Source organism: Tachyglossus aculeatus, chromosome 10 (assembly GCF_015852505.1).
Source record: "Tachyglossus aculeatus isolate mTacAcu1 chromosome 10, mTacAcu1.pri, whole genome shotgun sequence".
In the NCBI taxonomy this organism is placed as follows: Eukaryota; Metazoa; Chordata; class Mammalia; order Monotremata; family Tachyglossidae; genus Tachyglossus; species Tachyglossus aculeatus.
The window spans coordinates 53,314,834-53,335,614 of record NC_052075.1 but is presented as its reverse complement, the minus strand read 5'-3'; the positions used below and the strand labels follow the sequence as shown (position 1 = coordinate 53,335,614).

Below are 20,781 nucleotides of genomic sequence, written 5' to 3'. Positions count from 1 at the left end.
CCGGGGTGCCGAGAGTCCCAATCGGAGGGAGCGGCTGATTCTGACCCCATGCTCTCTCCTCTGCCCGGCCCAGGTGTGTGTGCTGTGTGCAGTGCGGGGCTGCCTCGCCCGGGTTTCATTGCGAGTGGCAGAACAGCTACACCCACTGTGGCCCCTGTGCCAGCCTGGCCACCTGCCCGGTCTGCCGCGCCCCTTACGTGGAGGGGGACCTGCTGATCCAGTGCCGACACTGTGACCGGTAAGGGGGCCCCTTCTTTTCCCGACTCCTCAACACTCTCCCGGCCCCTTTGCCCCGTGCCCCAGCAACCCCATACTACAGACTCCTTGTCACGTTGCTTCCTCCGTGCCCACCCGGTCGAGTCCCGGACCCCTTCCCCGGCCTGATGTCCCCTCGGCCCCACAGGTGGATGCACGCCAGCTGTGAGAGCCTGCTCACTGAGGAGGAGGTGGAACAAGCAGCTGACGACGGCTTTGACTGTGGCTCCTGCCAGCCCTACGTGGTGAAGCCCGTGGGTGAGCGTCCGGCCCGTCGTGGGTGGCGGAGGCGAGGGGACGTCCTGGGCACAGCGTGGGCAAGCTGTTCACCTGTCTCCCCTCCCTTTGCCCCTAGTGCCCGTTACACCCCCTGAACTGGTGCCCATGAAGGTGAAGGAGCCAGGTGAGTTCTGTAGGCCAGGCTCAGGGTAGGGGCCTGCTGGAGGGGCGGCCGAGGCTGACCCCTCCCCCTCGCCCCCAGAGCCCCAATACTTCCGCCTGGAGGGCGTGTGGCTGACCGAGACGGGCAGGGCCGTCCTGCGGAACCTGGCCATGTCGCCCCTGCACAAGCGACGCCAGCGGCGTGGTCGACCGGGCACCCTGGGCGATGGGGGGCTGGATGGGCCTGAGCCCCCCGACCTCCCGGACCCCTCTGGGCCCGACGACAAGAAGGACTGTGACTTGGACAGTGAGGAGCTGCTCAAGGCGGAAGGTGTGTGGGGTGAGGAGGAGGTCCAAAGGGGCTGATCCTGGGGGGCTGGGGCTTGGGGCGGACTCTTGCTTTGGCCCGGCCCTCCCCCATCCCCGTTTGGCTCCATCCCTCCCTGCCTACAGGGGCCACAGTGGAGCATATGGAGTGCGAGATCAAGCTGGAGGCTCTGGCCAGCCCCGACGGGGACCCAGGCAAGGAGGAGATTGATGATGTCAAGAAACGCAAGCGGAAGCCCTATCGCCCCGGTGAGAGGGGATGGGGACGGGGGCAGAGCCGGAGACGCTGGTGGGAGCGGGAGGAGGGCCTCTGGTGAGGGGGTGTGGTGGTTGAGGGGGGGCCCTCTGTCATATCCGCACCTCCATCATCTCCCGCCCTCCTAGGCATCGGTGGTTTCATGGTCCGGCAGCGCAAGTCCCACACGCGGCTAAAGAAGGGGCCGGCGGCCCTCGCGGAAGTGCTCAGCGTGGAGGCTCAGCCTGATGAGGGTGAGCGTGCGGGCGGCCTGGGGAGGGGGCAAGGCGTGGTCCACGGGAGGAGCAGACACACGGCCTCCGTCCCGAGACCTGGGTGACACCTCGTGCCTCGCCACTCGCCCTCCCCAGCCATGGCCGCCGACCTGCCTGTGGAAGGCGCCGCGGAGCAGAGCGCGGCCGAGGGAGACGAGAAGAAGAAGCGGCGAGGGCGGAAGAAAAGCAAACTGGAGGACATGTTCCCCGCCTACCTGCAGGTGATCCGGGGTGGACCGGGAAGATGGTGATGCCTGGGCTCAGGCTGGCCGCACTCTATCTTGGGCCACTTCAGGGCTGTAAGCCTGGGTAGTCCCGGGAGGTCCCACCCCCGGGTCGGTCGTCCTGGGAGACCCCGAGAAGGTTGCAAAATGTGGGAAAGTGTCTGCATATCTAGCTCTGCTTGTAGGCCCATCCACCTTGAGCGAAAGTTTCGCAGGCCTGGGCTGTGGCCCCACATACCTGGGGCCTGATTTGGGCTGCCTCAGGTCCTGGCCCTGGGCTCCCGGGTGTGGATCCGGGCACGGGACTGGGACTCGGCAGACAGTGATGCCCGCCTGCCGCCCTTGCAGGAAGCTTTCTTCGGGAAGGCCCTGCTGGACCTGAGTCGGAAGGCCCTGCAGGTCGCCGGGGAAGGGCGGCCCGGTTTTGGGCCCGGCGGCCCCAAGGCCAGAGGTGACACTGGTCCCGACGGGAAGGAGACCCCCGCCGCCCAGAAGGGTGAGTTGGGGACAGGAGGGAAGGGGCTGGGGGGAGCAGAAGTCCAGTCCTGAGTCGGGTGAGGGAGGCAAGGTGTGATCTTGGGATCTTGTGACCGGGCTGGGGACCTACCTCCCCTCTGCAGGAGAAGACGGAGTTGATGGCCCAGACGAGGAGACCAGGGGTCCTGACGTGCAGGCCGAGACCCCAGGTGCTGGCCCCAGGGGTGGGAAAGGGTCCGGGCTGGGAGTCCGCTGGGGCAGCCTGGACTGCTGGGTCTCGGTGGGCTCGGTGTTTCTCGTGGCCGTCCCCTAAAACGGACTGTGACCGATCAGCCGTCCTCCCCATAGGGCCGGATGATGGAGGCCTCAAGGCTTCGCCGGCTCCAAGCGACACGGAAAAGCCCGGCTCGCCAGGGGATGGGGAGGGGCCTCTCAGCTCTGACCTGGACCGGATCCCCACCGAAGGTGAGAGAGAATGCTGGGCTTGGCCCAAACTCTGGTCCCCTCCGCCCCTCGGCTGGGTCCGGAGTATCACACCCTGGACCGCCCTCCCCGCTTCCCTCCCTCCCGCCCGGCGTGCCCCAGTTGTCCCCCCAGCGGCGTGCCCTAGTTCTCCCCCCCCGGCGTGCCCCAGATTTCCCCCCACCCTCTCCAGAGCTGCCCAAGATGGAGTCGAAGGACCTGCAGCAGCTGTTCAAGGACGTGCTGGGCTCTGAGCGGGAGCAGCAGCTCGGTGGCAGCGGCGGAGGTGGGGGCGGCGGTGGTCCTAGCCTGGATGGCAACCGCACTCCCCTGCAGCAGAGGCCCTTCTTGCAAAGTGAGTTGCGGGGGGCCGGGAGGCCGGGCCTGGGGGTTGGGACGAGACTCACCCCCGGCTCTCTTATTCTGCCCGGCTGTCTCCTCCCACAGCTGGGCTTCCGCTGGGCACCCCTGGCTCCATGGACTCTTACCCGGGGCTCTGCCAGTCCCCGTTCCTTGATAGCAGGTGGGTATCTCAGCCTCCTTTGCCACCCCCCAGGTGCCTCCATCTAATCTTGCTTGGGCTGGCTGCTGTGCCCTGCTCCCTCATCCCTGCTCCCGCCCCAACCCCATGCTTTCATCCTCACTTGCACCTGCAGTTACCCCAGCCCCCTGCTCTCCCGTTTCCCCCTGCCCTCCCCTCCCGTCCCATCCCCCCAACCTCAGCCATTAATGGGGGTGGGAGTCTCGCTGCTCAGGACCAGGGCTGCGGATGGGAGGCTCGGAACCACCGCCTCCCCCGTGACCCTCTGCCCCTGCGCCCCAGGGAGCGCGGGGGCTTCTTTAGCCCGGAGCCCGGAGAGCCAGACAGCCCCTGGACGGGCTCAGGGGGCACCACGCCCTCGACGCCCACCACGCCCACCACGGAGAGCGAGGGCGACAGCCTCTCCTACAACCAGCGCAGCCTGCAGCGCTGGGAGAAGGACGAAGAGCTGGGCCAGCTGGCCACCATCTCCCCCGTGCTCTACGCCAACCTCAACTTCCCCAACCTCCGGCAGGATTACCCAGGTAACCGCTGAGGCGGGCGGGGGTGGAGGATGGGTGGGCATGGCCGGGCCGGGGTGGGGGGCTCACTCTGTCCTCTGTCCTCCAGACTGGTCCAGCCGCTGCAAGCAGATCATGAAGCTTTGGAGAAAGGTCCCAGCCACGGACAAAGCCCCCTACCTGGTGAGGGGCGGGGTCCCAGCAGCTGGGGTGGCCGGGGGGCTGAGCATGAGATGGCTCCGCCGCTTGTCTGCTTTGTGGCCTTGGGCAAGCCACTTCACTTCTCTGGGCCTCAGTTCCCTCATCTGCAAAAATGGGTATTCAGTACCTGTTCTCCCTCGTACTTAGACTGTGAGCCCCATGTGAGACAGGGACTGTCTCCCACCTGGTGGTCTTGTATCCACCCCAACGCTTAGTGCGGTACTTGACACATAGTAAGCATTTAACAAATACCCCAATCACGAGGCGGAGGTGGGCGAGTAAGCTCCCTGAAGGCAAGGGTCACGTCTACCTACTCGTCATTATGATGGTGGAGTTTAAGCGCTTTCTCTGTGCCAAGAACAGTGCTAAGCACTGGGGGACATAAGATATAAGGTCGTAAGATAATCAAGACATAAGATAATCAGGTCAGGCTCCAAACCAGTCCTAGATGGGGTTCACGGTGTAAGTAGGAGGGAGAACTCTCCCAGGTGCTCAGTACAGTGCCCTGCATCCAGTAGACACTCAGTGAATATCAGTGATGGATGGGGTGGGGAGGGTTTGAGTGCCCTGCATCTTGTAGGTACTCAATGAATACCATTAATAGATTGGGTGGGGAGGGTTTGAGTTGGGGCTGGGGGACTGGCTTGCGGGGATGGTGGGATTTTAGCTGTGGCCTCCAGGGTTGATAAAACCTGGTTTTACTTTCCCAGCAAAAGGCCAAAGATAACCGGGCAGCTCATCGGATCAGCAAGGTGCAGAAGGTCAGTGAGGAGGCCCCGGGTGTGCTCTTGGAGGGGAGACACCTGAGAGTGTCGGGGGCGAGAGGAGGAGGGCCGCCAGGGGAGCAGGGCTCCCGGGCCCATCGGGTCTGACACCTCGCCCCTCTCCCCTCGCCCGCCCTTGTCCCCTGTAGCAGGCAGAGAGCCAGATCAGCAAGCAGAGCAAGGCGGGGGAGGTGGTCCGCAAGGGGGAGCGGCCAACCCTGCACCTGCGTATGCCGCCCCAGCCCGGGGTGCTGGCCAGTTCGCCCCCGGACCCCGGACCCCTCGCCGCCGCCGGCACCGGCCTCCCTACCTCCTCGGACGGGTTCCTGAAGCCGCCGGCGGGCGCGGGGCCCGGCCCCGAATCCCCCGAGCTCTTCCTCAAACTCCCACCCCAGCTGTCTGCTCAAGTGCCTTCGCAGGACCCCTTCGGCCTGGCCCCCCAAGCCTTTGGCCCGGAGCCCCGCTTCCCGCCGGCCTATCCCCCCTGCCCCGGCCCCACGCCCGCCGGCACCCCCGGACAGCCTCCTCCCCTGGGGGGTGTCCTCCGCTCAGCCGGCCCCCACCCCGCCGACTTCCACCCCACCCCGCCGGGCACCCCTCACCCCCACCTTCTCCAGCCCCACCCCCAGTCGGTCCCAGGTGACCCCTTCCTCAAGCCCCGCTGCCCCTCCCTGGACAACTTGGTGGGGCCTGGCAGCCCCAGGGGGGCTGAGCCCCTGCGCTCGCCCCCACCCTTTGGGGAGCCCCGCCGGGCCCCCGAAGTCAAGAAGGAGGAACTGGGCGCAGTTTCCCCGGGCTATGGGCCACCCGGCCTGGCCTTCGCGGACTCACCCTCTTCCTCCTCCTCCTCCTCCGGCCCCGCCCTGGGTGGGCCAGAGCTCAAGGTCCCCGATGTCTTCAAAGCCCCGCTGACCCCCCGGGCGTCTCAGGTAGAGCCCCAGAGCCCGGGCCTGGGTCTGAGGCCTCCGGAGCAGGCCCCGGCCCCCCTCGCCCCCCGGCCACGCTGACCCCTACCGCCCGGCCCCCTCCGGGCCCTACCCGGCAGACCCCTACGCCCAGCCCCCGCTCACGCCCCGGCCCCCACCGACCGAGGGCTGCTGTGCTCTGCCGCCCCGCTCCTTGCCCTCTGACCCCTTCTCCCGCGTGCCCGCCAGCCCCCAGTCGCAGTCCAGCTCACAGTCGCCCCTGACCCCAAGGCCCCTGTCGGCCGAGGCTTTTTGCCCATCGCCCGTCACCCCTCGCTTTCAGTCCCCGGACCCCTACTCGCGCCCGCCTTCTCGGCCTCACTCGCGGGACCCCTTCGCCCCCTTGCACAAGCCCCCCCCGGCCCCAGCCAGACCCCTCCGCCGGGCCCGCCTTCAAACCCGGGCCCCTCTCCCACACCCCGCTGGCGGCCGGCTCCTTCCCGCCTGGCCTGCTGCCCGGCGAGCCCCAGGCTAAGGGCCCTGGGGGTTCCGCCCCAGCCTTTGCCCGCTCCCCCGGGGCTGGGGTCTTCCCGGGGGGTCCTGCGCCCATGCGTTTCACCTTCCCCCAGGCCGCGGGTGAACCCCCGCTGAGGGCCCCCGTCCTCCCTCCCCCTCCTCACGGGATTAACAGCCATTTTGCCCCCGCCCCGAGCAAGCCCCAGAGCGCCAGCTACCCGGGGACGGCCTCGTGCGGCTTTCACCCGGCGGGCGGGCCCCTGGGGCCGGGCGAAGGCTATGGGCCGGGCCCCCCGCGCCCACCCTCGGTCCTGCCCACGCCCGACGTGTCCCTGCCCTACCTGTCCCACGGCGCCCCGCCGCGGCCGGGCCTGGCATCGCCAGCCGATAAGCGGGAGGAGCCGGTGGCCGGGCTGGGCAGCCCCCTGGCAGGCCCCGAACTGCCCTCGGTGGGCCAGGATCCCAGCCTGGCCGGCATGAGCCAGACGGAGTTGGAGAAGCAGCGCCAGGTGAGCAGACGGGAAGGCCGGTAGCTGGGCGCCCCCCACCCCCGGTCCTGGTGGGGCTGCTGACCCCCTCCATGTGCTCCCCTGCCCCCCAGCGCCAGCGGTTGCGGGAGCTGCTGATCCGGCAGCAGATGCAGCGGAATAGCCTGAGGCAGGAGAAGGAGACGGCGGCGGCGGCTGCGGCGGCGGCAGTGGCAGCGGGCGGCTGGGGCCCTGAACCGGGCAACCCAGCCTTCGAACAGCTGGGCCGTGGTCCCGCCCCCTACCCCGGGGTGCAGGTGAGCCTGCCGAGCAAACACCCCCAGCCCCCCCTGGGGGTGGTGGGCAGCGGTTGAGGGGTGGTGAAGTGGCAGGGGGTGGGGACGGCCTCCTCCCTGCTCCCCTGACTCCTCTCTCCTGGCCACAGGATAAGGGCAGCCTCGGGCCACTGGCCCCTGGCAAGTTGGGCAGCTCGGTGTTGGGGGCTCCGGGCTTCAGCCCCGACGAGCGCCTGGGCCGCCCGGCCCCCCCAGCCACACCTTCCGCCCTGGACATGAACAGCAGGTGAGCCGAGCCGGCGTCCCCTTACGGCCCTATCTTCCCTCTCCCTCCTCAACCCCGGCCCCCATCCCAGCCGTGGGCGTTCCCTCCGCTGACTGTTTCCCTTCCTCCACCCGGGCCCCTGAGGCCTAACCATCACTTGCTGTCCAGGCAACTGGTCGGTGGCTCCCAGAGCTTCTATTCGCGGGCAACCTACCCGGGCTCCCTGGCCCAGCAGCAGCAGCAACGGCAACAGCAGCTTTGGCAGCAGCAGCAACAGCAGCAACAGTCCGTGGCCTCCATGCGTCTCGCCATGCCCAGTCGCTTCACCCAGCCGCCCGGCCCCGAGCTGGGCCGCCCAACTCAGGGCGACCCCTTGGTGGGAATCCCGGCCCGCCCACCCGGCTGCGGGGACCCGGCGCCCGGTCCGTCCGGCCCCGCCCAGTTCATCGAGCTGCGGCACAATGTGCAGAAGGGGCCGGGGCTGGGGGGTGCCCCCTACGCCCTGCAGGGCCCCATGCCGCGAGCCCGCTTCTTCCCTGGGGGCGAGGAGCCGCCTCGCCTGCCTCCCGATGGGCTGCGGACCTTGGCGCTGCCCGGCCCGTTGCCCCCGAGGCCCCCGGCTCCTCCCGCCCCGCCCTCGGCCGAGCCTGCCCCCAACCTGCGCCCGCCGGCCCCCACCCCGCCCGCGGGCCCAGACCCCGGTCGCCCGCCATTGGTGTTGGAGGCCGGGCGGCTGCCCTGTGAGGAGTCTGAGCTGGAGGATGACTTTGATGCCCATAAGGCCCTGGAGGACGACGAGGAGCTGGCCCAGCTGGGCCTGGGCGTGGATGTGGCCAAGGGGGATGATGACCTGGGGACCCTGGGGACCCTGGGGAACCTGGAGACCAACGACCCGCACCTGGATGACCTGCTGAATGGTGACGAGTTCGACCTGCTGGCCTACACCGACCCCGAGCTGGACACTGGTGACAAGAAAGACATCTTCAACGAGCACTTGCGGCTGGTGGAGTCAGCCAACGAGAAGGCGGAGCGCGAGGCCCTGCTGCGGGGCGCCCCCCCCCACCCCACCCGCCCCCGAGGAACGGCCACCCGAGTCCCGCCGCCCGGCCCCACCCCCGCCGCCCTCCCAGGTGCAACCCAAGCTTGAGGAAGGCGGGCCCCAGGCCTCCCCGTGCCAGTTCACCACCACGGCCGCCCCCAGGCCCGACCCCCCCGCCTCGACCCCGGCCCCCTCCCCACTGGCCCTGGGGCTGAAGCCCAGCCAGAGCCTCCTGGGGGCCCGGGACAACCAGCTGGGCACGGGCGGCTATGCCAACCATGGGCCCGCAGGCGCCCCCCCGGCCCGGCTGCTCCCGCCGAGTCCCCTGGGCACCCCGCTGGGGGGCCCTTCCCTGCTGGAGAAGTTTGAGCTGGAGAGCGGGGCCCTGGGGCTCCCGGGCGGGCCCCCAGAGACGGGGGACGAGTTGGACAAGATGGACAGCTCGCTGGTGGCCAGTGAGCTGCCGCTCCTCATCGAGGACCTGTTGGAACATGAGAAGAAGGAGCTGCAGAAGAAGCAGCAGCTCTCTGCCCAGCTGCAGCCCCCACCCCCGCTGCTGGCGGCCCCCGGCCCTGCCCAGCCCCTGCCCTTGCCACCGGAGGGCCCGGCCCCAGGCCTGGCTGGTCCCCCCCAGCAGCTCCCACTGGGCTTGGCAGCTCGGCAGCCCGGGCTGGCAGCCCCGATGATGGCCGGCCAACCGCCCCCACATCCCCTGCAGCAGCGCCTGGCGCCCCCCATGACTCTGGGACCCCCCGCCCAGGCGCACCTGCTGGGCGGGCAGCACGGGGGCCCGGCGGGCCTGGCGCCCCAGCAGAGCGCACAGCCGGCATTGGCCCAGAAGCCCCTAGGCTCGGTGCCCCCCTCGATGGGCATGAAGCCGCAGCAGCTGGCCATGCAGCAGCAACTGGCCAACAGCTTCTTCCCTGACACAGGTACCCTCTGGCTGAACCGGGGACTCTAATGCCCGGACTCTTACGGGGCAGGGACCGGACCGGTGGGACGGGTGGCAGGGAGTGTGGGGGTGGGGGAGGTCGAGCCTAGCTTCTAATCTCCCGCCTTCCCCACTAGACTTGGACAAGTTTGCTGCCGAAGACATCATCGACCCCATTGCCAAGGCCAAGATGGTGGCCCTGAAGGGCATCAAGAAGGTGATGGCGCAGGGCAGCATCGGCGTGGCGCCCGGCATGAGCAGGTACCGGGGTGTGACACCCGCAGTCATTCACACAAATGAACCCATGACCTCATTCTCCACGTCGCCTCATTCCATCCCATCTCCGCCCTCATCCTCGCTCTCTGGGTCCTTCCCACTTCCAGGCAACAGGTGTCCCTCCTGGCTCAGCGGCTGTCAGGGGCCCCAGTCGGCACCGATCTGCAAAACCACGTGGCGGCTGGTAGCGGGCAGGTGAGCAGGCCCGGGAATACCCACTCGGGTCAGGGAGTGCCAGGCCTGGAGCCAAGGAGCCCAGGGGTGGGGTCGGGGGCAGCCTCGGGGTGGGAGACGGGGCGGGCGCGGTCGACTTCTGAGTGGCTTTTCCCCGGGCAGGAGCGCAGCGGTGGAGATCCTTCCCAGGGTCGTCCGACCCCACCCACCTTTGCGCAGGGCGTCATCAGTAAGTGGCAGGGAGCTGGAGGGGCGGGGGCTGGCAAGAAGTGTGTGTGTGTGCCAGCTCTGACCCTCTCCCTCTCTACCCCCACGCAGACGAGGCCGACCAGCGCCAGTATGAGGAGTGGCTGTTCCACACGCAACAGCTACTGCAGATGCAGCTGAAGGTGCTGGAGGAGCAGATCGGGGTGCACCGCAAATCGCGCAAGGCGCTGTGTGCCAAGCAGCGCACCGCCAAGAAGGCCGGGCGGGAGTTTCCCGAGGCCGACGCTGAGAAGCTGAAGCTGGTCACTGAGCAGCAGAGCAAGATCCAGAAGCAGCTGGACCAGGTGAGCCGGGGCAGGGGATCCCCTCCACCGCTGTCCTCCCCGCCCTTCGGCCTTCATCCAACCCCGCTCAGCCCCTGCTGTCTCCCCTCTAAACCCTCCTTTCTCTAAATGGGAAGCTCATTGTGGGATAGGAATGCGTCTGTTGTATCGTCCTCTCCAAAGCGCGCAGTACAGTGCTCTGCACACAGTAAGTACGATCGATTGCTTCCTTCCACTCATCTCGATGTACCGTGAAGCGCTGACTGTCTGCAAGGTACTGAGGATGGTGGATTAGTAGGCACAATTCCCGCCTCAAGGACTTTACAGTCTATTCTCTGTTTCCTCCCTGCCTCCCCCAATCTGTCCACTCGGCCCCCTCGTTCCCCAGCGCCGCCTCCCTGCTCAATTCGAGCTGAGGCGAGGGACGGGTGGGAGAGGCCGATGAGGATGATAATACTGATCGTGGTACTTGTTAAGCACTTACTATGGCCCAGGCACCGTACTAAGCACTAGGATGGCTACAAGTGAATCTAGTTGGACACAGTCTCTGGACTCGGGGTTCACAGAGGAGAGACGAGCAGTTTCAACTTGACCTGCCCCTGCACTGTCCCCCTCCAGGTCCGGAAGCAGCAGAAGGAGCACACGAACCTGATGGCCGAGTATCGGAACAAGCAGCAGCAACAGCAGCAGCAGCAACAGGCCGCCCTGGCCCCCGGCCCCTCCCAGAGCCCCCGCATGCTGACCAAGCTCCCGAGCCAGCTCCTCCCCGGCCCCGGGCTGCAGCCCCCGCCGCAGGGACCCCCTGGAGGTGGGCAGGCGGGCGGCTTGCGCTTGCCCCCCGGGGGACTGACTCTCCCCGGCCAGCCTGGCGGGCCCTTCCTCAGCGCGGCCCTAGCCCAACAGCAGCAGCAGCAGCAGCACCTGCAGCAGCAGCAGCACCTGCAGCAGCAGCAGCACCTGCAGCAACAGCAGCACCAGCACCAGGCAGCTCACATGAGCGGAGCGCTGGCCGGCCCTTCGGGCACCTTCTTCCCAGGGAACCCGGCTCTGCGTGGCTTGGGGGCTGACGGGCGGCTACTGCAGGAGCGGCAGATGCAGATGCAGCAGCAGCGCATGCAGCTGGCCCAGAAACTGCAGCACCAGCAGCAGCAACAGCAACAACTCCTCCTGAACCAGGTGGCCCTACAGCAGCAGCAGCAGCAGCAACAGCAGCAGCAACAGGGCCTTGTGGGCCAGACCCTGGGTCCTAAGCCGCAAGGACTCTTGCCCCCGGGCAGCCACCAGGGCCTCCTGGTACAGCAGCTGTCCCCCCAGCCACCCCCTACCCCCACGGGCATGCTGGGCCCAGCCCAGGTGGCAGCGTTGCAACAACAACAGCAGCAGCAGCAGCAACAGCCGCATACCGGAGGACTGGGTGCTCAGAGGCATGTGTTACTGGCTCCCCCTCAGCCTCGGGGGTTGGGATCCCCTCAGCTGGTGCAGCAGGCCCAGAGCCTCATGAGCCATCGGCTGGTTCTGACCCAGCAGCAGCAGCAGCAGCAGCAGCAGCAGCAGCAGGGGGCCTTGGGTAGCCTCGCCCACCTGCAGCAGGGACTGGCACCTCTAGGCGGGCAGCCCAAACTGGGACCGCAGCAGCAGCCGCCGCAGCAGCCGCCACCGCAGGGCCTCTCGGGCCAGAGCCGGACTCTGCTGCCCCCGCAGCAACAGCAGCTCCTGCCCCCGCCACCCACCCACGCCCTCCCTCAGCAGTCCTTGCCCCAACCCCCACAGCCGGCCCAGCCGGCCCACCTGGGCCCTGCCAAGCCGCTCCAGCACTTTCCCGTCCCCGGAGCCGTGGTCCCGGGCCTCCTCCTGGGGCTTACGGGCAAGGAGCAGGCTGGGACTGAGGTGCCACCAGGCCCCGAGGGCAGTGAGGGACCCCAGCAGGCCCCGGGCACCGCCCCGGGTCCCCTGGCCCCGGAGCCGGCCGAACTGAAGCCCCCGCTCCCGGCCGACGCTCATCTCCTCCTGCCCCCGGCCCAGCCCAGCCCCCTACAGATGCAGACCCAGCCCCCACCAAGGGTCCCGGGGTTACATCCACCCGCTGAGACCCCACCCCACCTTCTGGCCCCGGGCCCCTTGGGGGAGCAGCCCCCAGGCCCTCCCCGGCCTCTACAGCCTCCCAAGCCTCAGCCAGCCCCCGGACTGGGCCTGATGGGGCCAGGAGGTGGACTGGCTGCAGGGCAGCAGCTGCGGGCCCAGCTGCAGGGCGTGCTGGCCAGAAACCCCCAACTGCGGCACCTGAGCCCCCAGCAGCAGCAGCAGCTCCAGGCCTTACTCCTGCAGCGGCAGTTGCAGCAGCAACAGCAGCAGCAGCAGCAGAGTCAGGGCCCATGCCCACCTGCCGCACCCAGTCCGGCCTTGCTGCCGCCCGGGGGTTTCCCTGGGGCCCAGCCTGGACCCCCTCCGGAAGCACGATCTCCCAGGCTCCCCACCCCACAAGGAGCCTCCCCCGGGGGTCCAGTTGTGGGCTTTCCACTCGTGCCCAGCCCTCAAGAGCCAAAGAGACCCTCCCCCCAGCCGCCTCCCCCCAGCCCCCAGCTGCCTCCCCCGGGCCAGCCCGAGCCCCAAAAGGCCCCAGGGCCGTCACCCCTGGAGCTCTCAGCGGGGACCGCCCTGCCCCCTTCACCTGCCGGACCTCAGCTCCAGGGGTCCCGGGACAATGTGGAGCCCCCAGCCGGGGAGGCGGGTCCGGCCGGTGGCCGGGGCGGCCCGGAGCCGCTGCGCTTCACCATCAAGCAGGAGCCGCGGGAGGAGCCATGCGCCCTGGGGGCCCAGGCACTTAAGCGGGAAGCCAACGGGGAGCCCGTGGGGGCCGCTCACCCTGGGCTGCTGGCCGGCGCCCGGTCCGAGGCCGGCCACCTGCTCCTGCAGAAGCTGCTGCGGGCCAAGAACGGGCAGCCGGCTCCGGGCCGCGGGGCCGAGGGGCTGCGGGCGGATATCAACGGGCACCCGGAAGCCAAGGGGGCCGGCCTGGAGTCCAGACTGTTGGTCATCCCGGGCAGCAAGGAGGTGAGTGGAGCCATGGCAGGGGGTGATTGGGAAGGCCCAGGGCTGGGGCCGCCCCATTGGGGTGGGGGATAACCCTGACCATGGGCATGCTTGGCACAGGACATGGTGGCAAGGAAGCCAGGGACACCCAAACCCAAGCGGGTCCAGAAGGTGGGTGACAGGGTGGCCAGCTCTCGCAAGAAGCTGCGCAAAGAGGACAGCGGCATGGCCCGGTCCGGCGAGGCCCTGCTAAGGCAGCTTAAACAGGTGACCCCCTCCTTTGGACCCTCCCAAGAAGCCCCCTGCCCAAGACTCTTATCCTGAACTCATCAGAAATCTCCCCTAACTCCCTTTCCTGAGACCACCCCGCCCTCCTAGAAGCCCTCCCGTTCCCTGTGCCAGGGGCGGGGTCCAAGATGCCCTAGCCATCTGAGCCTGCCCTCCTCCCCACCCCACCCCAGGAGCTGTCTCTGCTGCCACTGTCAGAGCCGGCCATCACTGCCAACTTCAGCCTCTTCGCGCCCTTTGGCAGCGGCTGCCCCGTCAGCGGGCACAGCCAGCTCCGGGGTGCGTTTGGCAGTGCCGCCCTGGCCTCCGGTCCCGACTACTACTCCCAGCTGCTCACCAAGGTGAGGGGGCCGAGGGTGCTGGGCAGGTGGAGGGTGGGGCGCGGGGAGGGCGACCCTCCCTCTGGACATCTGGGGAGCCCCGACGGCTGCCAGAGTCCCTGCTACTTCCCCGTCTCACAGAACAACCTCAGCAACCCACCCACGCCCCCTTCCTCGCTGCCACCCACCCCGCCTCCTTCGGTGCAGCAGAAGCTGGTGAACGGCGTCACGTCGGGCGAGGAGCTGGGGGAGCAGCCAAAGGACGGGGCTCCGGCCCCGGAACCGGATGGGGCGCCTGGTGGTGAGTAGGGGCCCCTGGCTAGGGGTGGGAGGACGGTGGCTCAGACCAGAGTCGCCCTGACCTGTGCCCCGCCCCCGCTTCCGTTCCCCAGGCGCTCCCGAAGTGAAGAACCTGGACCTGCTGGCGGCCCTGCCCACTCCCCCCCACAACCAGACCGAGGACGTCAGGTGGGGGTCCGTCCTCTTTAGGGAGGCGGTGGGGCCTGGAGCTCTCGATGCCCCCGAGTTGTGCACTGTGGCCCAAGGGGGTGTTCAAGGTGCAGGGGACTCTGGGGATCCAGTAACATTCCCTGCCCCCGCCACCACTCTGCTTTCTCCGCCCAATTCCAGGATGGAGAGTGACGAGGAGAGCGATTCCCCCGACAGCATCGTCCCAGCCTCGTCCCCCGAGAGCGTCCTGGGCGAGGAGGCTCCCCGCTTCCCTCCGCTGGGCCCCAGTCGCAGGGATGGGGAGGAGCGAGCGCTGTCCCCCGTCATTCCCATCATCCCCCGGGCCAGCATCCCAGGTAGGGGGAAAGGGCTCGATGCAGTCGGGCCATGCCGGGTAGGGGAGGGACGAGTGGAATTCTGGTTCTGGACCTCCCAGAGATGACCCTTGACCCCTCATTTCCACCGTGTCCCAACTACATCACCCCCCCGCCCCTTTCCCAGCATCTCTCCCTTCCCCACCAATCAGTGGGAACAGACCGCCCAAGGAAGGCGTGGTCTCCCCAGCCCCACACATCTTGGACAAGAGCAGTGGCCAAATGTCTTCCTCGGGCGGTGTTGCCATCTGCTTGTCTTGATACTGGGGCCTGGACCAGTTGACCCCAGGAGGTCCCTTCCAGCTCTGGGATTCAAGGCCCTCCCCTTCCCCAGTGCCTGATTCTCCTCTCCCCCTCCCCCCCACATCCAGTCTTCCCAGATGCCAAGCCGTTCGGGCCCCTGGAGCCAGAGTCGGCGGGGAAGCTGGCGGGGGCCACCGGTGCCGCCTGGGAAAAGAGCAAAGGGAGGGAGGTGTCCGTCATGCTGACCGTCTCCGCCGCTGCTGCCAAGGTGCGAGCCTGGGCGTACAGTGGGTGTTGGGGGGGAGGGGGACCTGGCGAGAGGGGACCAGGGGCTGACGTGGCCCCTGCCCCGCCCAGAACCTGAATGGGGTGATGGTGGCCGTGGCCGAGCTGCTGAGCATGAAGATCCCCAACTCGTATGAGGTGCTGTTCCCGGATGCGCCCGGCCGGGGCCCCGAGCCACAGAAGGGGGACGCCGAGGGGGCCGGTGAGAAACCGGGGGGCGGGGCGGGTGTGTTTGGAAGGGAGAGCCGGTGGGGTTAAGCCTGGTCTAGTAATAATAATAACGATGCCATTTGTTAAGCGCTTACTATGTGCAAAGCACTGTTCTAAGCGCTGGGGGGGATACAATGTGATCAGGTTGTCCCACATGGGGCTCACAGTCTTAATCCCCATTTTTACAGATGAGGTAACTGAGGCTCAGAGAAGTTAAGTGACTTGCCCAAGATCGCAAAGCAGACTTGTGGTGGAGCCGGGATTCAAACCCATGACCTCTGACTCCAAAGCCCATGTTCTTTCCACTGAGCCACGCTGCTTCTCTAGCGGATAAGGCCTGGGCCTGGGGGGCTTCTAATCCCAGTTCTGCTACTTGTCTGCTGTGTGATCTTGGGCAAGCCACTTCTTCTCGGGGCTTCGGTTCCCTCATCTGCAAAACGGAGACGAAGACCATGAGCCCCATGTGGGACAGGGGACTGTGTCCAACCCAATTATCTTGTATCTTGACACCTGACCACATGTTTTGTTTTGTTGTCTGTCTGCCCCTTCTAGACTGTGAGCCTGTTGTTGGGTAGGGACCGTCTCTATGTGTTGCCAACTTGTACTTCCCAAGCGTTTAGTACAGTGCTCTGCACACAGCGCTTAATAAATACAATTGACAAGAATGAATGAGAGTATCTACCTCAGCACTTAAAACGGTGCTTGGCACATAGTAAGCGCTTAACAGATACCATAAAAAAAGCTGGTGGGGGAGGGGGAGGTCGTGGAGCTGGGAGGGAAGGGAGGGCCAGGGAGATGGGGGCTAGGACCCTGACGCTCCCTCCCCCCACAACAGGGAAAGAAAAGGGTTCTGGGGGGCAGCCCCCCGAAGGCGGCAGCGACTGGCTGAAGCAGTTTGATGCCATCCTGCCCGGCTACGCCCTCCGCAGTCCTCTGGACATCTTGAGGCTCCTCAAGGAGGTAAGCGGCGTGGCAGGGGGGTAGAGGGGAGGAGGAGGGGGACCTACGGATAGAGGAGACCCAGGGCTGACGGCCCCCTGGCCCTGCCGCCCCCAGGAGAGCCCGGCCCCAGACCTGCCCGCCCAGCACAGCTACGCCCTCAACGTCTCCAACCTGGACGTCCGGCAGCTGTCGGCCCCGCCCCCCGACGGGCCCTCACCTCCCCCCTCGCCTTCCGCCCCCTCGCCCGCGAGCCCCCCGGCTGCCGAACTCCCGGCCCCTTCGCCCCCGCCCGCCGTCCCGACCCCCTCGCCCCCCGGGCCCGAAGTGGCCCGCCCCAAGCCCCGGGCCCGGCCCCCTGAGGAGCCACCCCCTGAGGACCCCCGCCTGCCACGCCTGAAGAAGTGGAAGGGCCTACGCTGGAAGCGGCTGCGGCTGCTGCTCACCATCCAGAAGGCTGGCGGGGGCGGCGGGCGGCCGGAGGGCGGCAGCGAGCGGGAGGTGGCGGAGTTCATGGAGCAACTGGGCAGCGCCCTGCGCCCCGCCAAGCCCCCCCGCGATCTGCGGCGCTGCTGTTTCTGCCACGAGGAGGGGGACGGGGCCACGGACGGGCCGGCCCGCCTTCTGAACCTGGACCTGGACCTGTGGGTGCACCTGAACTGTGCCCTGTGGTCCACGGAGGTGTACGAGACGCAGGGCGGAGCCCTGATGAACGTGGAGGGGGCACTGCACCGCGGGCTCCTGACCCGCTGCTCCCTCTGCCAGCGCAGCGGGGCCACCGGCAGCTGCAACCGGCTGCGCTGCCCCAGTGTCTACCACTTCGCCTGCGCCATCCGGGCCAAGTGCATGTTCTTCAAGGACAAGACCATGCTGTGCCCGCTGCACAAGGTCAAGGGCCCCTGCGAGCAGGAGCTGGGCACCTTCGCCGTCTTCCGGCGCGTCTACATTGAGCGGGACGAGGTGAAGCAGATCGCCAGCATCATCCAGCGCGGCGAGCGGCTCCACATGTTTCGCGTGGGCGGGCTCGTCTTCCACGCCATCGGCCAGCTGCTGCCCCACCAGCTGGCCGACTTCCACAGCGCCACGGCCCTCTACCCCGTGGGCTACGAGGCCACGCGCTTCTACTGGAGCCTGCGCACCAACAACCGGCGCTGCTGCTACCGTTGCTCCATCGGCGAGAGCGCCGGCCGCCCCGAGTTTGTAGTGCAGGTCACGGAGCAGGGCCTGGAGGACCTGGTCTTCACTGACTCCTCGCCCCAGGGTGAGCCCAGCCCCCCAGCCCCAGCTTCTCCCAAACCGCCACCCGGAGTGGACAGGGAATCCCGAGCGGAGGGACCCAGCGACAGAGTCATTTGCTAGAGGCCGGAGCGAGCGGGCGGGCGGGGAGTGGGTCGTATTTGTTGAACACTTACTGTGTGCGGAGCACTGTACTAAGCCCAGGGAAGAGTACAGTATAACAATATTTAGTTCCCTCAGTTGTATTTATTGAGCGCTTACTGTGTACAGAGCACAGTGCCAAGTGCTTGGGAGAGTAGAGTAGAACAATGAACAGACACATTCCTTGCCCATAACGAGCTTATGTTGGAAGGGTCTCGGGGAGAGAAGCGGCGAAGAGAACTGCCGAGGTGATGGGGGGGATCAAGAGCCCAACCGGATCTCGCTCTCCTCCTGCCCTTGGAGGCATTCCTCCCCGGTTCCCCCCAACCCCCGAGTCAGGGGGCTGTACCTTCTCTGCCCAAAACTGGTCCATCCCGCCCGAACACCTGCTGGCTTCGGCCCCTCCCCTCGGTCCCTTGCTGCCCTTTTGGCTTTTCCCGATGCCCAGGCCTGCTGGGGCCCTTGGGAGACGGGAGGGGAGGTCAGACAGAGAGGATGTTGGCCCCGTGGAGATGCTGGAAGGCGGGCACTGGGAAGAAGATGGGGGTGCCTGGAGGGGCCAGGGCGGAACCCCTGACGGCAACGCCCTCCCTTGCTTCCCACAGCCGTGTGGGACCGAATCATCGGGCCGGTGGCGGCCATGCGCCAGGAGGCGGGCATGCTACGCCTCTTCCCCGAGTACTTGAAGGGCGAGGAGCTGTTCGGGCTGACGGTGCACGCCGTGCTGCGCATCGCCGAGTCGGTATGCTAGGGGGCTGCGGTGGGGGCGGGGTTCGGGGCGGGGTGGGGGGCGCATGGACCGACCAGACAGGTGACCCCTGTGCCCCCAGCTGCCTGGTGTGGAGAGCTGCCACAACTACCTGTTCCGCTACGGCCGCCACCCGCTCATGGAGCTGCCCCTCATGATCAACCCCACCGGCTGTGCCCGCTCCGAACCCAAGATCCTCACCCACTACAAACGGTCTGCCTGGGGGAGGGGGCAGCGTCGCAGGAGCCCAGAGCGGGTGGGGGGCGGCTGGGTGGTCTCTCCCTCCCGATGCACCCGCTTTCCGATCCTGGGGGGAGGGAAACTGAGGCACGGTGTCCTCCCTGGGGCTTCCTTATCATCGTTGGGGTCCCCTGAGCACCTCCCCGGGTTGCGGTGGTGGGCTAAACCCTCAGAAGAGTCTGACGGGAAGAGAGGGTCGCCTGTTTCCAGGCCAGCGGTGGCAGGGACTGACCGGCGCGTGCACACACGGGTCCCTGTCCCCAGGCCACACACGCTCAACAGCACCAGCATGTCCAAGGCGTACCAGAGCACCTTCACCGGAGAGACCAACACGCCGTACAGCAAGCAGTTCGTGCACTCCAAGTCGTCGCAGTACCGCCGCCTGCGCACCGAGTGGAAGAACAACGTGTACTTGGCGCGCTCGAGGATCCAGGGCCTGGGACTGTATGCGGCCAAGGACCTGGAGAAGCACACCATGGTCATCGAGTACATCGGCACCATCATCCGCAACGAGGTGGCCAACCGGCGGGAGAAGATCTATGAGGAGCAGGTGCGGCCTGCCCCCCCGTTTCCCCCCACCCCAATTCCTGCCCCGGCACCCCGGGGCCCCTGGCTGGCTGGGGGATGGAGGGCGGGCATACGTCACGGCGACGGACAGTATGTGCCCGCGGGCCTGAAACCTGCCTTCCCTCCCTCTGCCCCCATCCAGAATCGTGGCATCTACATGTTCCGGATCAACAACGAACACGTGATCGATGCCACGCTGACTGGTGGTCCTGCCAGGTGAGGGTCCTCGCTGTGCCCAGGAGGAGCTAGAGGATTTACCAGCCACCCACTCGGGGCTGAGTGCTGTACTGAGCATCAAGAGAGGATTCAGGGCATAACACTATACTGAACTCGGGGCTGAGTGCTGTACTGAGCATCAAGAGAGGATTCAGGGCATAACACTATACTGAACTCGGGGCTGAGTGCTGTACTGAGCATCAAGAGATGATTCAGGGCATAACACTATACTGAACTCTGGCAGGGGATACAGGACAAGACACTGTACTGAACCCTGGGAGAAGATACGAGGTAGAACACTGTACTAGGCGCTGAGACAGGATACAGGGGAAGAGCCGGTTGGCAGAAGACCCAGGTTCTTAGCTGCCGCTGGGTGACATAAGACTAGTCAATTCACTTCTCTGGGCCTCAGTTTCCTCATCTGTAGAATGTGGAATCGGTGCCTGTCCTCCATCTCTCTTATGCTGGGAGCCCCAGGAGGGTCAGAGAACGTGTCCGCTCTGATTATTCTTGATCTATCCAAGTGCTAGGCACAGTGCTTGGCATGTTGTCAGCACTTAACCAATGCCACAGTTACTGTTACTATTCTAAATGGTCTCTCCCTGAAGAGGCCTCCTATAAAAGAATGGGGGTGGGGTGCGAGGATATAACTGGTAACAGGTACATAAAGAAAAACGAAACAAGAGGAACCCAAAACCATAAAGGTCGAGGAGAGTGCCAGTAATCAAAAGTGCCTAATATGTGCCAAGCGCTGTGCTTACTGCTGGAACGATTGTGATTGATGACAATAATGGTGTTTGTTAAGCCCTTACTATGTGCCAAGGTACAAGGTAATCGGTTCAGACACGATGTCTGTCCCACATAGGGATCACAGTTGAAGTGGGAGGGAGAACAGGTAATTAATTCCCATTTTACAGATGAGGAACCTGAGGCTCAGAGGATTTCAGAGGCTTGCCCGGAGTCACCCAAGCAGGCTTAGAACCTTCAGGATTAGAACCTAGGTCTTCTGACCCCTAGGTCCAGGCTCTTTCCACTAAGCCATTCTGATTATTATTATGATTATCATTATTATTACTACGACTACTTTGTGTGCCAAGCACTGTTCTAAGTGCTGGGGAAGACACAGGTTAATCAGTTTGGATACAACTTCTGTCCTTCAAGGGGCTCAAAGTCTGAGGAGGCAAGAGGATTTAATTGCAGCGTGGCTCAGTGGAAAGAGCACGGTCTTGGAGTCAGAGGTCATGGGTTCGGATCCCAACTCCGCCACATGTCTGCTGTGTGACCTTGGGCAAGTCGCTTAACTTCTCTGAGCCTCAGTTACCTCATCTGTAAAATGGGGATTAAGACTGTGAGCCCCACGTGGGTCAACTTGATCACCTTGTATTCCCCCCCCAGCGCTTAGAACAGTGCTCTGTACATAGCGCTTAACAAATGCCATTAAAAAAAAGAAAAA

The 20,781-nt window shown here is 66.1% G+C and overlaps 1 protein-coding gene across 1 annotated transcript in view; it reads left to right on the top strand.

Moving 5' to 3' along the window:
• The window catches only part of KMT2D (lysine methyltransferase 2D), a 32,131-nt gene that overhangs the window by 10,522 nt on the left and 828 nt on the right, over positions 1–20,781 (top strand). Inside the window, 40 exon segments of the mRNA XM_038752039.1 lie at positions 74–238; positions 404–513; positions 611–658; positions 737–967; positions 1,090–1,212; positions 1,348–1,452; positions 1,570–1,694; positions 2,046–2,193; positions 2,318–2,383; positions 2,523–2,639; positions 2,830–2,991; positions 3,084–3,159; positions 3,460–3,701; positions 3,787–3,860; positions 4,589–4,639; positions 4,792–5,624; positions 5,626–5,959; positions 5,961–6,572; positions 6,665–6,847; positions 6,976–7,112; positions 7,260–8,160; positions 8,162–9,062; positions 9,199–9,322; positions 9,445–9,532; positions 9,674–9,740; positions 9,830–10,062; positions 10,660–13,092; positions 13,192–13,338; positions 13,533–13,700; positions 13,821–13,980; positions 14,072–14,147; positions 14,310–14,485; positions 14,875–15,014; positions 15,104–15,233; positions 16,077–16,201; positions 16,298–17,441; positions 18,163–18,299; positions 18,388–18,518; positions 18,810–19,095; positions 19,255–19,328. Coding sequence (XP_038607967.1) covers positions 74–238; positions 404–513; positions 611–658; positions 737–967; positions 1,090–1,212; positions 1,348–1,452; positions 1,570–1,694; positions 2,046–2,193; positions 2,318–2,383; positions 2,523–2,639; positions 2,830–2,991; positions 3,084–3,159; positions 3,460–3,701; positions 3,787–3,860; positions 4,589–4,639; positions 4,792–5,624; positions 5,626–5,959; positions 5,961–6,572; positions 6,665–6,847; positions 6,976–7,112; positions 7,260–8,160; positions 8,162–9,062; positions 9,199–9,322; positions 9,445–9,532; positions 9,674–9,740; positions 9,830–10,062; positions 10,660–13,092; positions 13,192–13,338; positions 13,533–13,700; positions 13,821–13,980; positions 14,072–14,147; positions 14,310–14,485; positions 14,875–15,014; positions 15,104–15,233; positions 16,077–16,201; positions 16,298–17,441; positions 18,163–18,299; positions 18,388–18,518; positions 18,810–19,095; positions 19,255–19,328 — 11,583 coding nt within the window.